The following is an 18047-nucleotide window of genomic DNA, read 5'->3' on the forward strand; positions in this document are numbered from 1 at the left end:
AAGCATTCAATGTATACACACAAGATATAGATATTATAGTACTGCATAACCTATCTGTACAGGAGAAGAATCCAGAAATTTGAGAATTATTTACACATTTTTTTCATCTTAAATTGAATCGTGGCATTAAGAAAATTCAGCAGGAATGATCACCAAGATTTGTTATTGGAATGGTATCTTTAATTCTTCTATGTCTTTAAATCAGATGACGAGAAATATATCATATTTTTTAACACATTACAACAGGGGGAAACCATTTTTCAGATCTAAAATGCTTGAGGATTTTCATAGAATATTTAGTTGTGCAAATCTTAAAGAGGTTCCTTCGATTAATAATGTCAGTGCTGTACATTTTTTCAGGGTAATAAAATTCACCATAAATATTGCAATTAAACGAATAAGCTTTGTAAGTCTAAGAATTTAAAATTAATAATGACTCAATTAAAAAAAACTCAAATAAAAACAAATAGAACAACCTAAAACAGATTTGACTTTCATATTATCTAATCTTTCAAACAGAAATCAAATTCAGATTTAGACCAATAAGCATGAAAATGATCTTGCATCTGAAAACATTGGTCATTCTGCTAGGATCAAAAGCTTAGGCCCCTTTTGACTCTCTTATCTGAAAACATTAACGTCATCTACTTATAGATCCATATTTTTAAATGACCTATCAATACTCAGTACAAAACACAATAGATTATTTGAATAATATAATTCATCTGCAGGAACAAATGCTCTTGCCCTCTCTGAATATGGCATCTTTTTCTTCTATCAAAATAATTCTTGTGAATATTTGAGTTCCTTTATACTCCTGATTGACTATGTTTTGTGCATTGATTAAGACAATTTCATACAAACTGCTCATGAATTATAAGAGAACATTTATAGATTTGTTTTCAAAATGACCAGTACTTTTGCATTCAACCGTGGCATTGATCCATAGATATAAAGTTAGAAACACAATCCAAGCAGTTAACCACACTGAAAGCAATAAAACACCGAATGTTCAAATCTACAGTTCTGAAGGCACACACTTTTTAGTATCAAACTGTTTAACCACCCTTTGAAAATCTAAAACCAAAAAAAATATCCATATATATATATACACACCTGTACAACATTTGTTTTCATTATATATAAAAAAGAGATCATATCCAAGCACCGATGCATCATTTACAACCATGTGTGGTATTTCTACCATATACAAATATATTCTTTAAACACAAAATGGTATTTCTTGTGCAATATTAATTCCTAAGACATGATTATAACATATAAATATACATGATGCAGCTAAAATACATGTTCTGAAGTTTCAGAGAGTGGTGGCTAGTACGGCTTTTGGTACTTACTGTTATATCATTTGTTTCTTCATTTTTTTCATACAAAGCTCATAATATAATACATACAAAAGCAAAGCCTACGCTGGGTTTAAAACTCTTATACAAAGGCATCATTAACAAGGTATTTGAAAAATTTCAAGGGTACAAGTTCTGTTGCCATGGTAACCAAAGTTGCAAAAAATTAAAGTTTGGTGGACTCAACGATGGGATTGACTGCATCTGAACCACCACATACTTTCCTTTCACCTGTTTCCGAATCTTTACACATGATCTCTTCATCTGCTGCGGTATTGCTGTTTTCAAGTCCATTAGCAATGTCACCATTGGAATGGGTTTGAGCTGAGTTGTTAGTGTTGGTCTCCTCAGGGTTTAAACTCCCACTGGCATGTACTTCAACCTCTGTAGCCATATGACCATTGGCGTTATGAACCGGGCTACCTATGTTAGCATGACTGTGTCCATTGAGACCGTTACTATCTGGGACATCACCACCACTGACAGAACTAGGTCCATCAGAGATTCCATTCAGACCGCTACTAGCTGATTTCTTCATGTCACCATTTGGAGCTCCACCATCAGAGGGACTCGCATCGTCAATAGCTTTGATAGAACCATTAGAGTCAGAGGTGAATCGTTTGAACTTCCTATCTCGAACAAGCTGATCTAGCTTCTTCTTGAATTCTTCTTCAATCACCAATACCATCTAGACAAGAAACAACAAGAATGAAGATCACCATCAACCTCCCACTAACAATGCATCAATTTGTTAGATCAGTCTAGAATTTCAAACAATAATCACAAACCTAATCACAACCCCCCCCCAAAAAAAAATAGTAATTTCAGGAGAGCATTCACTTGCACTCCCTCTTTGCAGCCCATCCACCATGCATCAGAGATCAGTGAGTTTGACCCAGGAAGTAAATATCAACCTTTGGAGTATATTCAATATATATCTAAAATGAACGAAGGTCTGTTGTCGAATCATAATTCAAATCAATATTACATTCAATTGTCTTTTAACGTTCACGACTCTGCAGAATGCCCTTTCTTTTTCAGTGCTTTCATGTCGACATTCCAATAAATGTCTATTGCTTGAACACGGCATGGTTTGAACTTTACATCTTTGAACACTCATCTATCAGTTGAATTAGATGTAAGAAATACGACTTCTGAACTTTTTTTTTCCTTACATGCTAGGTCCTTGGGAAGCACAAAAACAAGCGAAGCAATTATTTGATATGCTCTTCATGTATTCAAGGATGGCATATTATTTTATCACCATCATTATAATTAAATTAAAGATAAATTTCAGTTCTGGTAACAATCTCAAAATGACTTTTTAACAGAATCTAATATAATGACCACCCAAGTGTCCGTTTCTATGAATAAAAAAATATGTGCCAAAGGATTCTGGAAGAAATTGTGAAATTGCTGAGAAATAAGCAAAATAACCGTGGATTCGGTCACTTCCTTCGGGTCTTTATTCCAGCAATAATAATACACTGTCCTACGTGTGCCTATCTGTGTTGGTGATCTTCAGTGTGAACATTTTTCAGCGTAGATTTCAAGATTTCACAAATCCTCGATGATATACTGACAATTAAGCCTGGTTTTACAGACTTTCTCATGAAATCAGTGTTTACTGCAACTACTGGCATTTCTCTTTAAAATACCTGACATATAAAAACCTTCTAAGAAGGTTTCAGGAATGTTACATTCCTTCTCAAAATGATAATAGTAAATGAAAATCTTACATAGTCTTCATCTTGAGACAAGTTTTGTTGAAGTTCTTTCATGCTTTCTTTGAGTTCTTTCTTCTTGTTCTCCTGTAACTTAAACAACTGTCAAGAAAATATAGATACAGTAATAATAATAATCCGCATTTATGTAGCACTTAATACATCGGAACGACATCTCTAAGCGCTTTACAGACATATTACAAAGACACATACAAAGTAATGTTACATCAACAACCAAAATGACAATGAATCTTGCCTTTTACCTAGGCTTTTCAAAGGAACATCTTATTGTAGTAGGCAAGGTTAATTTGGCAAGCCATGCTGGTAATTTATGAAAATATATCACTATAAGCCACAAAGGTTTTCTAATGAATTGTATTTTTGTAAGAAATTAGAAGATCCTCAGCTTTAACAAGAAATATTGCATTTTTTTTAAATATGTTTTTCCATCCATCATATTTGATGCCATTGACTTGTAAATGAAATGCTATTTGTGTTTAATAGCAAGATTTTGAAGCTCTTTCGTTGAATCGTAACCTTTTTAATGTAGTGCAAAATTTCTAAAGGTAGTGCCTTTTTGTGATTTATTTAAAAGAACTTTTTTTTTCAGAACCAAATATGCAAGAAGCATGAGACCAAATTTCCATTATATGGGCGGTACATGAAGGGGTTCGGTATCATTTCAAGTGCAGGTTTAGACCACAGGTTCAATGAAATTCTCTCCAGCGACAATTGATCTGCTGTAAATTTGACACACTAAACGAATGACAAACTTCAACCCTGAATTTAATAATACACCCGACCCTAACCCTAAACCTAACATAAGCCCTAATGCAACCTTAACCCAAACACTACATCTTAGATGAAATAAAGCCCAGTACAATTGCAGCCGGAGCAAATGTCTTGTTGCCATACCATAATGGGTTGAATGAAACTAAATTTGCGATAGACTGAAAGGTTATTCAAATTAAATACATCTAAATCCCTTCCTGTGATATGTCCAATATAAGAAATGTTATTATTGAAATAATAACTCACATGAGTTCTCTCAGTGACGGCTTGGTCGATGTGTTTCTTACGAGCTTCTCTCTTGAGTCTGCTTATCTCTTGTTTCTCTCTCTTCATCTTACCAATGCTCTTCATCTCTTCAATGTTCTTACTTCCTAACATCTTACGAAGCTCCTGCTCAACTCTAGTATTAAAGAAAACAAATAATCACAGGGATATTAAATCAATATTGGGTTAACATTACATCTTCAGGGTTGTGGAAAAGATGACAGAACATTTATTGTTTACTTACAATATTGTTCAACGATATTCAGGATGAAAATCATAATGAAAGCGTTATTTAAACTGCAAAGGATTGTAGTTCAAAACATCCCGTCCCCATAAAAAACCTGAAGTTAAACATTGTGTTTCAGTCTTCAACATCTGTTATGACTGCATTGTACTTTCCTCTAAAGTGGCTGCGACATAGACTACTGAATTAAACTACAGAAAAGAAAGAGTTGCTTTTTGCTTAGCCACGAGTTAGTGAAACACTCGACGTGTCGTCGGGTTTCCTTCGATTTCTTTAAAATTTACCAGAGTTATGCAGTAAAGAGGTATGTTGAAACCGTTTATGATATTTTGGATAGTATAGTGTCTGTATGATTCAAAAATAAGACAAAATTGTATTCAATGATGCTTTTTGAAGGGTTTTTATAGATCGATCTGTCAAGAAATTGTTTGATTCTCCCGCACTCCCGCAGAAGTTTGGCTGTTCACTCTGCGGATTCTAATTCCAGTTTTATCTTAGTTTTTGGTGGAGAATTAATTGCTCTGAGTTGTGAGAAATGCTAATTATTGAACAGTAATCCGCTGCCATAAGTGATACATACACAAACCTAAGCAGAAAAGTGGGTGCGGATTGATATTCTGTCATTTGTAAAAGTGATCTGCCACTTAATTTATGCTTGGATTCACGGAGTTGTAAATGATTGGAAATAGTTCAGGTCGTTTTGAACCTCTGGGATTTTTTTTAATGATTAATTTCAAACTTGAAGTAAAGATTGCCCAGGATTTTTTAATGATTCTGAATTAGTAGTTTTTTGGTATGAAAAGTTATTGCAATTTTGATATTTAGTGGTTGTTATGCAAGAATGGAAAAAGTCAAATCATTTCAGGAAACAACTATATGAAAACTTGATAGCTTATTGTAAACAAATGTAGGTTTATTAGCTATGGTTTTTGCAAACTATACTTTTTATTTTTTCCTTTGTCTTGTTTTCATTTTCTTCAGGAATCATCACACAGTTGTTGAATTTTTATTGCTATTGCTACTTCGTTGAAACTAGAAATTAAACAACACAAGAACTTATGAACAGTTTCCACTCATCTTTATTATTGCAACAACATGTTATACATCACTAATTCGGGACAACATCCCTCTTCAATTTCAAAATACATTTTATATTTACAAAAAAAATAATTTGGATGTAACTTATTTATTCCCTTTCTTTTTTATTTTATTTATTTTTTGTCTTTTGAGGATCAACTGCAAACATATTCTTAAAAATCAAACACAACTCCAATCAGAAGCAAGTCTCTATGATTCCCTATTGGGAGTACATATATCAAAGGTTTTGTGAAACTGGCGACTGCAAATCTGAGATGCGTGTCTATAATTAGATGAAACATTTTATTCCAAAATTCTAAATTACAATCAAATGCAAGTATTCCTGCAACAGGTCATTGGACCTAGAGTAGAGAAAGCTTACTTCTTATGTTGACCATCTAGTTTCTTGAGTTGTTTTTCATGAATAGATGCCATGAGATCCATCTGGAGCTCAAATAACATCTCAGCGTGCTCCACCTTCAGCTCTTTCTCCTCTAGGTAATGACGTCTATACAGGGATGTCAATGAATCCTCATGACTAACTTGCTTCTTCAACATCTGAAGGATAAGAAAAAAGATATCTATTTGTCTTTCTTTCCGCACATACATGCGTCTTACAAGTGTGATTTCACATTCTGCAAGTATAAATCGATATAATTATAAACCATCGTTTAGTAAAAAAACAAAAACACAGCAAATATTTGCAGTATTGAATGAAAGACAAGAACCCCTGAAAACACAGGGCTTGCATGGTTACTAAATATAGTATTTCTAAAACTAAAAACAAAACTATAAAACTGAAGAAAAAAAAGAAAAAAATAGGAAACTTAAACTATAAGGATGATAAGAGGTTAGGTCTATAATCTACAGCATGTGATAAAATAGTGCCAAAATCTTTCTTAACTTGAATGTAGATGTGCCCCCCAACCCTTTGGTCTCTGATGCTTCCTGCTTTTCTCTTACTTTAGTCTGTTTCGCACTATACTAAGAGTGAAAAAGGGCATATTCCCTAGCTAGATGAGCACTGTAGTACATGAAATTAATCATATTTATAAGATAAATACCAATACCATACCTACCTTACATGTACCATGCTTAAACATACATGTAACAGAGAGGGGCTCTATAAAATAGAAAGGAATATAGAATAGAATGGAATCTTAGTATCACAGACTTGCCTCCTTATCTTGATCTTGCTCAAACAGTTCCATGATGTTGGCACATTGTTTTTTGGCTTCTTCAGGAGATCTGCAATAATAACAAGAATGTGAAAAATAAAATCATATATAAAACTGGGATATACCACTGAGAGGGTTCCATGACATTTGCTCCGGCAACAATTGCTCTGCTCTAAATTCCACACAAAAATGGAATGGCTAACTTTGACCATGGATTTAACACTATACTCTACCCTAAACCTCACCCTAACATAAAAAAAAAACCTGTTTCAACCCTAAGCCTATATCTTCAATGAAATTAAGCCTGGAGCAATTGCCAAAGGAGAAAATGTTGTGTTCCAACTGAGAGAGATGAACGGTAAAAGAAATAAGAGACACTAAAAATATACTGCCAATACAATCATCGATGCCATACTATGACGCTTGGGTGATTATCATAGATCAATGAAATCATTTGCATATTAAAAACAATCATAATTATTGAGAAGCATAGGAAATGGATATCATGAATGAAATAAAGAAAAACATTTTATATTTTATTCCATGAGAAATAAGATGCTTGGCACTTTATTTACTATTCCTCTTTGAAGAGCATTTACAAAATTTGCTTAAACATTTAAATAATAAATAAGGAAGGCAACATCATTTTTGAAAGAAATAAGGATACCTTAAGTAAAGATGTAGATAAGGTTATACTATGTATGTAGACTGTTAGAGGAAATGAAGAAATGAAAAATTATGTCAGAAAAGATTACAACAAAGATGAAAACCAGGAATGGATAACAAAGTAGATTAAACTAACGTGGTCTTTAGAAGTTTCTTCTCCATCGATGCAAGTTTCTTCTCCTTGTTCTTCTTAGCTTTCTCTTGAGAGGCTGTGAATTTATTGATGTCTTTATACTGTGTCTTCTTCAGTTTACTTTGCTTCTTCTCCTGTTTCTTTACTAGCTTATGATGTTCATTGTCAAGTCGTGTCTTCACTTTGATATATTTCTATAAGAACACATGGAAGAATTAAGAACAATGTAATTGTTAGTGGGTCAATCTTATAGTATAGTAGAGATAATTGATTGGAACTACGGCATAAAGGCACCCTTATAAAAAGTCATAGGCCTGTATTTCACACAGGAATACAACAATAAGAATGTATTTTCATTGCGATAACTCACATTTATCAATGACAGAAGAATAGGGGATAACAGGGAGGCTGCTCTGAAAGATGCATTTCACAGCAGACGTTTGATGAGGTGCATACCAATGATGTATTGGAAATAAGTTATCGTGTACTGATATACCTGTTACCCAGTATTGTTAATCTAAAATAGAGAAAAGAAATATCATTTTCCGCAGCTGCTATGAAATAACATGGTTGCAATTTAATACATATTGCTTTAAACCACTTCCCTTTCCTGTTAGAAGGCACCCTCCCCCCAACCTGTTGTGAAAAGTTAAAATTTGCTAAATAAAAACTCTCTTCATATATACCTGGGACATTTCACAAAGAGATGTGTGAAGTATTGCATCTTGGTTTTTCAATATTGGGTTCTGATTTAAAGATAAATTCCAGTTTTGGTAATGATCTCAAAATGACTTTTTACAGAATCTTATATAATGACCACCCAAGTGTCTGTTTGTATGAATAAAAAATATGTGCCAGAGGATTCTGGAAGAAATTGTGTAATTGCTGAGAAATAAGCAAAATAAGTGCGGATTCGGTCACTTCCGTCGGGTCTTTATTCCAGCAATAATAATAAACTGTCCCACATGTGCCTATCTGTGTTGGCGATCTTCAGTGTGATCGTATTTCAGCTTAGATTTTATGATTTCACAAAGTTCAGTTTATGTAACTGTACCAGATCTAGATCCACGATGATATAGTCATACTTAACCTTGGTTTTACAGACTTTCTCACGAAATTAGTGTTTTACTGCAACTACTATCATTTAGCTTTAACTCTTGGCAAAACCGCCCACAAGCATATAATGATAGCTAGAGGAAGGGTGATGATGAGGGGGGGGGGGGTAGTGGATGAGGGATCCATCTACTGTTCAATCTTACCTTTTCTGCTTTAATCTCATCAATGGTAGCAGCAACTATCTCTTCTGTATATATAATAGGAGGAAATGAGGAGAGAAGTCACCAATAATGTCATATACTTGAAGATCTACACAAAGTTTTAACATTCCTCAATTAAAGAAATTATATCACATTGTTAGTACATAATCTAACCAAATTTATAGGTAAGTTTCATTCATTTTGAAAACTTATACTTACTTTGATTACAAATTATAGACAAATTTTCATAAACATACACTGTACTGAACATTTCTTTTTATACTTGAATTTCCAATAAGAATTACTGTAAAACTTGATGCAGTACACCTTACTCTTAAATGATCTCATACATTGATAATTTCCATTAATGGATTTTCATAGATGATTTCTATAATTCTATATAAAAAAGCAGACCTATTGTTTATCAGCTCACTAGTGATAAATTGGCCAATCAGAATTTATTTTTTAAAAATTTATTGACTGATTGCAAACTTCCATTTGTATGGGGTTCCACCATGGATCCAGTTAAGATTGCACATTTCAAATCCCTTTCTCATATGTGTATAACAAATTACTTACTTTATAAATTGAGATTGACACATTTAAATATATATTTTTTATTGATATCTTACCAAGCGAGTGAGAGGTGTGATGAAGAAGTAAACAATGTTTAATCTTTTAAAAATCTTATTCTATAGTGCATTTCAATTTTAATACATGCAAATAATAGCACTAATTGCACTGATGAAACATATGCTACGCAGAGTAAACTAAATGAACAACTAGAAATAAAACTACATAGTGGAAAACTATTTAGTCTACAATGTAATGGACAACCAGTATCACTGGAATCAGCAAATTTTTCCTACAACATCTAGAAGGAATCTATCAAATGAAAATTAAAAATATAATTAGAGAATCATGTGAAGTCAGTTCATAATAAACACAGAAGTATTGGTACATGTATTTAAATTGAAAAAAAAAAATGTCATAAGGATATTATTAATGTGCATATAATATGAAATGCTTGATAATTGAATGATCATCTATAGATCAAAGATCTAATCTCATCAGAAGCAGACACCAAAACAAGACTGATATTAGACCAAGTTTGGGTAAATTAAGTGTTTAAAAAATGGATAGATATAGCTACTCCATAGTAAGTACAACATCATGGCCATACGCAGAAAAACAATTTTTGCTGGGGGGGGGGGCCAGGACTGAAATAATTGAAATTAAGGGAGCGAAGCAACCGAGCTTGTCATTGGTGTACTTTTGCATTCTGTAAAGTGAAATTGAAGGATTTGGTGCATACTTTGGGGGAATTTTGAGACAGTAATGTTTTTTCTTCAAAATTTCCAGGGAAGTTGCCTACCCCCTCCCCCCTTGCATATGGCCATGTGCAACATGCATGTTTATAAGAATGAGAATTTTACAAAATTTCCATATCTAAGGAAAAAAATATTATACTTTGGCAATTACTAACTGGAAACATATTCTCGTGTCATATTTTACATTGCTGGAATTATATTGGTTATGTATGTTAAGTAAACTAAAAATATTACAGCATGATATAAATTGGCTTAGAATGAAATTTAAGAGAGCATGGCATGCAATAAGCTTCAATCAAAGTGTGGAAAAAAAAGTAAGCACTTTGCAGGCATTTCAGACTCTTTTTCATGCTATTATTTCAGACTAATGCAGAAAATACATAAGTATAATGTGCATAAGAATTTTTTTCATTACATGAAAAAAAAAGTGAATTTCAAGTCAAACATGCATAGTGAGTGAAAGTAAAGATGGAATTAGTTTTAAAATGTTCTAGAAATGAAAAGAAACTTAATGAAAGGGAGGTTACAACACACTCAACATGGAGACAGCTCAAGAGGAAGTCACAGCAAGGCAATAAAAACACATTGAAATAAACTGCCAAATATAGTATTATTTTTCTCTCATTGAAACACAAATTTGAACTTCTGAGTTACACAATCAAAGATTATAAGGTTGGACATTATTTTTAGCATTATTGGGTGTAAAAAATTACTTTTTAAAAAATGTTGTTTTTCAATGAATGATTGTTAAAAGATGGTTGTGTGGAATCTTTTATTTCCAAAGTGAAGACCGATACCTAACATACCAAGAGTACTCAAAGATGAAGAGGTGTAGATACAAATAGTTTGGGGAGAACAAGAATACACACAAACATTCCATTACAATATCAATTGTGAAGGTAGATTGTGACAAGTCATTAACATCAAAGAATGTGTGTGTGGGAACCAGAAATAACACAAAATAGTGCATAACCATGGCAACGTGATGCAGACCTTGTGGGACCAAATTTGGAGTACTTCGACTTCGGATGCTTTGGTTGTGAAATCCTGAGAAGGCGTTAGCCTCAAATTGTGATGCTCCCATGGAAACGGATCTTAGCAAGCCTCCGCTACTGGTAGTACTTCCCGTGCTGTCTTTTGCTGTGACTGTTGTTTACAATTCAAATAAAGGGGGAGGGCAATGAGTGATGAATGTGGGATAAATGTAGGAAAAATAAAACCAAATCAATATTAAAATCAAATCAGTGAACAAAAAATAATGAATATAAAGGAGAATAATTGGAAGGTATGGTAATGATTGATGAGAAAAAAATATGTGGTTTCTGATGCCATTTTAATCGTGAAACAAAAAGGATTCGTGGGCAGTTAATAGGACATTTTTGTAATTCATGGGAATTCAATTCATATGAGGGAAATAATAATCAAAAGTTGGCCCTTGCGCTCTATTTAATGCAGTGTTTTAGCGTAGCCCAAATTTGCATGTTGAAAGAAGCCATAGAGCTTTCAATGTTATGCAAAAATAAAAGATTGATGTTACCCTAACAACCCAAGTAAAATCTGCTATTTTTATTTTTTATCAAATTTTGAACAATAGTGCTAATGAATCTCCCCTTTATGTGTAGTATCATGTGCACACATAGCTTTTTAACATTGTTGTGTCATTGCAAGAACGCCTTTAGCAAAACTTCTTTGCGCAAGGCATCCGTGCGGCTATGGGTGTTTTGCGCCTATGCAATGTGAGATAGTGTAGTGCATAGGGCGTTCTTGCACCGACACAACGACAGGTGAGGAGTTGCTGTTGAATGCACAAGAAAAAATAGATCCACAGGCTTCATATTATTCACACAAAAATCAATCTGACAGACCAAACATTTTCTTTTTCTCAGTTAGACAAACATTTTTTTTTTTTGCTTGGCCTTAATTGAAGTGTGCTAACAAAGGCGATGCAACTTTAGGTAATTAATCTGATTTCGGGAGAGCAGATTGTGGAAAATGTTAAAATTATCAGCGCATAGAAGTCAGCAAAGACATGGAAGAACCTCAATGTGTTCTAACTGCTAATCTCCAGTAAAGGATGGCAATTGTTATGCAGCAGAAAACTTAACTCAAGTTTTTAGAATAGGAATTTGATTTATTCTAACTGCTTTGACACAAAACAATAAAAGGAAACAAAAGGAACCTCCACCATCTGCAAACATTCCTGATGACAAACCCTTTCCCCTCCGTTTCACTTCAAACATAATTGGATGATTTTCAGACACCTTAGTATCGGAAAAAATACAATCTACTCTGACCCAAAATAATTACAATACAAAATAAAATAATGATACTAATAATAAGAATGAGTTATGGTTATATGTTTTTGATTTTCTGAGCAAGACAAAGTAAAGGCAATACAATTGCGCTTTTTAATTGGTTAACATATGACTCAAACTTACCCTCCGGTTCCAATTGGCTCATTAAGATCTGAAGTTGAGTTTCTAATTTATTGTATAGTAGACAGTAAAATTGACATTGAATGTTACAGACTTCCCTTCTTTTGTTTGAATAAAATTTATCAAATACCAATAACCTTATTAAGTCAAATCAAATTACTCTCTTGAAACGGTAAAAAAAACAATCTATATACATGTACAAACTACAAATGAAAGATAGGACATGAATTTAAAAAGTACCTGTTGATTCATAGCCTCATTGTTTCACTAAAGTTTAGTGGATATCAAAATCCTGCTTTAGTCTTTAACATGCAAAGATGAAGCTAACTCATTCAATAAAGTACTTCACTAGCAAAGTATCAAGATATCTAAGGAATATCTTAACATGCATCTCTTCTTTCTAAGATCAAAATGAATTATTCATAATGTCACTAATACATCTAAATAATTATATTTCCTTACATTCATTGAAAAAAACCCTCTATAATCTTTCTATCTATAAATTCTTCCAAGCAAGCAAGGGGTGATGAATTATAACTATATTACTAAGGCCAGGGAAGGGGATTTTTCTATTTTCATTTTTATATTGTGTTTTTTATGCAAAACATCATTAAAAAAAGAGCAGGTGAAAAGAGAGAATCATTTATAATAAGAAAATCACTTTTTGATCCTGACACTATTATGTTGACTATTTCACACAAAGCTACGATCATGGCTAGATGGCTTATCAGAGAATATCTTGACATATTTCAACAAGAATTAAATATGTGTGGAGGTAATGACTGGTGTTATTTCACCAAAACAGAGTATTAATTAAAAGAGTATATAACAAAGCATGCAAACACTCTTGTTTCTTTTTCTTAGATTAGTAGGAGCTTTTTACACAAAAAAATGCAATGCAAGCAAACAATACGTTGGGAAAAGAAGTAGATTACGAGATATATGGTAGAACTTTATTTTTAAATATGCCTTACTTACAATGCCACTCTTGCCATTAACAAATTTTGATCTCGGTTCCAGCTTACTCCTTGAATTCAAATACCCTTTTGATTATCTTTCATTTGCATATCAAATACCACCTAAACCCATGCAAAACAGACCTTTCTTCTGGTTTTGTACATTGTTAATTTCTTAACATGAATTGAAATGGCATTCAGTGGCATTAACAAATTTTAAGCTTGGAATAAAGTCTATAAGAAAATTTTTATTTTTTAATCTTAGGATAACTCTGATACCAGGTATCATATTCTCTGTATCAATTTATCATTCCATAACCCAATATTATTAAAATATCATACTATTACTCTTGAGTAAAACTTTTGTGAAAAAGCAGATGCCAAATAACAATTCTCTGTCAATTGTATTTAGGGTTGATTCTTTCATGACTGAGTGTATTCACTTGAATGAGTAATGATGAGTACAAGTAAGCTTTACAATGAATCACCATAAAGCTTTGTGTTAATCATCAGAGTTAATTTGATCCTACAAAAAAATTATGTGTGAAGTCCATGACCTACTTTCATAAAAATATTTAATCAGTTTAGATCCCGATATTGATTCCTTTATTTGACTGAGACAAATAAATCATGACAATAAATGTATTGATGACAGGTTTAATGAAAGATGACCCAGAATTTATGTTTTTGCCTCAAAATTAGAATAAAAATGCACCTTGATCTATGTGACTAAGAAGATGTTGCAAGAAAGCAAGCCATCAATTGCAAAAATAAAAATTACAATTAAGTTGATCACTTTTTAGTTGTACATGTCAAATTGAATAATTGTTTAATGCAAGAAACAGATTATACATTAATTGCAACATTTACAATTGCTTTTGAGACCCAAACTGATTGCACATTTCTGGCAAAAGCCCCCCTGACTGTTCCTTTCATGCACTTCAAGATTCTGGTTCAACCTCTATTTATCCCTTCACCATCAACCTACCTGATTGTCTTGATGGCCTAGAGGTTTTCTTCATCGTCGGTGGTAACGCTTCAATGCTATCTCTCTTCTCCAACTCAAGCCTAGCATCTTCCAATGGTTTATTGCTTACTTTCCTCTCGGTTGGTAGCACAGCGGCCTCTACCGTTGGTTTAGTCTCCTGTTCCGGGGTGCTAGCTGTATCACCTGCTGTCTCTGCTTTCTGAGGCTCCTACAAAATACAAACCAAACAAAATCATTATACAGAATTCACTCTCAAATGATGTAAAATGCTAGAGTCACACCATATCAACCGATGATAATAATAATAAATATAAGGTATTTATATTGCGCACATATCCACCTTGTTACGTGCTCAAGGCGCTCCTATAATACCCGGCTAAGCTAGGCGTTCATAGCGCACACAGCTTTTAAGGAATTACTTCCTACCGGTACCCATTTACCTCATCTGGGTTGAGTGCAGCACATTGTGGATCAGTTTCTTGCTGAAGGAAATTACGCCATGGATGGAATTCGAACCCACGACCCTCTGTTTCAAAGTCCGAAGACTAATCCACTGGGCCACAACGCGGTATATGTACAGTATGTTATTGGAAATAACATATTGGCTTTAGTCAGTCTGGAATCAGAGTGACTGGAGAATAAATTTAATCCGTATGTAATTCACTTCTTTTGAGGGAAAGAGACACAACACATCTCCAATATAAAGTACCTGCTGACTTATTCTTCTCAAATCTGTTAAGAATATCCACAAAAGAAAATTCCTTTCCTTTTTTCCTCAACAACATCTATAAATTTCCCTTGGTTAAGCGAGGAAACAATATTGAAATAATGTTCCTTGCCTATGAGAGTATGGGCCATTGTGGTTACCCTTTTTCCACAATTTAAGCAAAGATGCACACAAGATGTTAAATTTGGTACAGTGTATCACAAGCACCAACTACAATGTACAGATCAGTTCTCACATGTATATTTGAGGTCAAGTCAAGCTGCAAATATATATGACAAAATGCAGTGGTTTCAATTAAAGAATAAATGTCATACATTCAGTTTCTAATATTTCTATTCCTAGTCATATTTCCAAATTTAATGAGCTATTCCCTAGTCCTAGCTTCATTATTCTATTATCATCAGGAGATAATGACTCTTGCTGTGACCCAATACTTAATGAGTCTTATAAATGTAAATTTCAATATTTTTCCAGTAATTTTTTTGAGATAAAATGGAAAAGGGCACAAAACTTTACAAGACAAATATGGAAGGCACTGGGACTGTAGGGTATTAAATGTTACAGTGGCCTTGGATTAATTTGAGCCTTATTTCTTTTAAGACATTGCAATGTTGAGTAATACACCATAATGCAGATGTGTCTTACCAGTTTAGAGGTACTAGCTGAATCATCAGGACTCTCCTCAGCTGCTGCTGCAGCAGCAGCAGCAGCATCTTTAGATTCCTCCATCAACTTCACCTCTTCCATGAGTTTAGACAGAGCTTCTGTTCTCATCTTGATTTGTTCTTCTAGTTGATTCTGATGCTGGATAGGATTCACCAAGGCATCAGCAAAGTTTGCCAGACCAACAGGTACATAGTCTTTGACTTTGATGTGGACGAATATTGATGGCATGAGAAGAGGCTGGTAAAGCTCATTGCGGAGGGGAATGTGACGATACCCTGTGATGAGGGATATGAAGAAAAAATGAAAAAAAATGAAATGAAAAAATTGGGTCCAGCCCTTTTAAGGAGAAATATGACAAACAGGCATGAAGTCTTTAACCTGCCGATAGACAAAGAATTATTGGTTAAGAGGAATGAGTGGTAGAGCTTGTTGCTGGGTAAGCTGTGACAGTTATTATGAGAAGGAGATACATGGCACAAGTAGAAGAAGTCGAACCTCGTAGCAGATAGGGTGGTAGAACATGTTCGTACAAAGGGAGGTGTGATTAATAACCTCCTTGAGGGATACAAAGAGGGGTGAAAGGGTAAAAAACAGTAATGGCAAATTAGAAGCCATATATGTTTGTAACAAACAGGTTAGCAGGGGGTTTTAATGATAATCTGAATAGTCTAATTTGTAATGAATCATTGACTGACCTGGTCTGAGAGATTCCACTGGTAGAATACGATGTCCAATCTGTTTGTTATTATCATCATACGCAGTAATTCTTAACATGGCTAGTTTAGGCATGATCACCTAAAAGATTAAATGAAAATAAGGAAGCAAATTATTAATGATCCCAAAAAATTACACAATAAATCATACATAATATTAATAGAGCACTTCTAAAGAATAATTCATATTATCTATATGTATCTACTATCTAAAACTGTTCCATGAGTGAATTTGAAAGAGTATAGTGCAGAAATTAGCCTTTTCAAATCCACATTCCACTTTTGCCTAATCAACTTGTTATCACTCTATCTATTTCAATGCAGCCTATGATCAAATACCATAAGTTGCAGTTAAGTGGCTTGAGTTCCACAAAATATAAATACAAAGCATTCCATGGAAATCAAACAATATTGAAAATGTATCAATAATTTCTTGGTTTGTTCTACGATGGATCTAGTCATCCCACATCCCACCAGTAGCCATTATTGATAGCCTTTCAAGACAGCCTTTATGCGAGGCTAGCAGGAGACACTTGTCTTTTTTTCACTCATTCAAAGGGCTTCTTTCTTTTCAGCTGTACCTTGAGAACCATGTTTCAGGATGGATACAATTACTCACTTGCAATATTCTGTTATTTCTTAAGTATGAAAAGGATTTCCAAAAATATGTACATGTAGTCCATCTGAATGCCATGAATTCAAGGTTGACCCACCAAAGTGATAACACTATTTATTTTAATGATTTATAGAGATTTTCCTCAAAGAAATTCAAAAGTCCATGACTTTGGCAGGCTGTTTGGTTCATAAAAATATTTGGGAAATCGTTTTAAGAATTTCTGAGACTTCAATGGCCTCCAAGAGGAGATTTTAAAAATGTAAAATTATTACCTTGGGAAACACGAATCCATCGTCTTCATACTGTGGATTGATACCAGTACTACTGATAGTCTTAGTCTTATACCTCTTTCTAACCGTGTCTGCTGGTAGACCAAACATATCCACTTCAATGTATGTCCCGACCTTCCTATCACTCAAAAACTGAGCGGATAATACCTGGAATATCAAATAGATAAACCATACACAAGATGGAACATGTATTGTGATAATATCTCTTATAAAATCACTTAAAATAGCCACAAAGGCGTTCTTAATTTTGTGTTAGAATGAATAATAGTGTGAGTTATGCAACAAGGGCACAGGAGAAATACATGACAGAACTATTCAAATGATATTTTTAGCGCATACAAATCCAAAGCGGAAAAATGATGTGCTCAGTTTTATAAACCAGGATAAAGGTTGCAAAAACTATATGCTTCACAAAGATGAGGAATGCAATTTACTTTTTTGCTATGCTAAACAGAGAGTGAAGAATGTTGCTGCCCAAATTATCAGCAAAACTTCTAAATACATGCACATAATGCATGTTCTAAAAGAACTTCACTGGTTGGCCACAGTGAAGAAAATTCAAGAATTTGTTGCTTACATGGAAAATTGATAATGGATGTGCTCCTCATCACTTCAACAATTTTATCT

General features: G+C 33.6%; 1 protein-coding gene across 1 annotated transcript in view; it reads right to left on the reverse strand.

Annotated features, from left to right (window-relative positions):
* Positions 1 to 1057: 1057 nt before the first annotated feature.
* The window catches only part of LOC121419419 (1-phosphatidylinositol 4,5-bisphosphate phosphodiesterase beta-1-like), a 119181-nt gene continuing 102191 nt past the window's right edge, over positions 1058 to 18047 (reverse strand). Inside the window, exons 29-41 of the mRNA XM_041613877.1 lie at positions 17403 to 17567; positions 16497 to 16596; positions 15781 to 16076; positions 14409 to 14616; positions 12468 to 12509; positions 11023 to 11175; positions 8702 to 8745; positions 7446 to 7636; positions 6644 to 6713; positions 5848 to 6023; positions 4127 to 4280; positions 3104 to 3190; positions 1058 to 2052 (exon numbers count right to left, since the gene is read on the reverse strand). Coding sequence (XP_041469811.1) covers positions 1531 to 2052; positions 3104 to 3190; positions 4127 to 4280; positions 5848 to 6023; positions 6644 to 6713; positions 7446 to 7636; positions 8702 to 8745; positions 11023 to 11175; positions 12468 to 12509; positions 14409 to 14616; positions 15781 to 16076; positions 16497 to 16596; positions 17403 to 17567 — 2208 coding nt within the window. The 3' untranslated portion in view covers positions 1058 to 1530. The remainder of the gene's footprint in view (positions 2053 to 3103; positions 3191 to 4126; positions 4281 to 5847; positions 6024 to 6643; positions 6714 to 7445; positions 7637 to 8701; positions 8746 to 11022; positions 11176 to 12467; positions 12510 to 14408; positions 14617 to 15780; positions 16077 to 16496; positions 16597 to 17402; positions 17568 to 18047) is intronic.

Source organism: Lytechinus variegatus, chromosome 7 (assembly GCF_018143015.1).
Source record: "Lytechinus variegatus isolate NC3 chromosome 7, Lvar_3.0, whole genome shotgun sequence".
NCBI lineage: Eukaryota > Metazoa > Echinodermata > Echinoidea > Temnopleuroida > Toxopneustidae > Lytechinus > Lytechinus variegatus.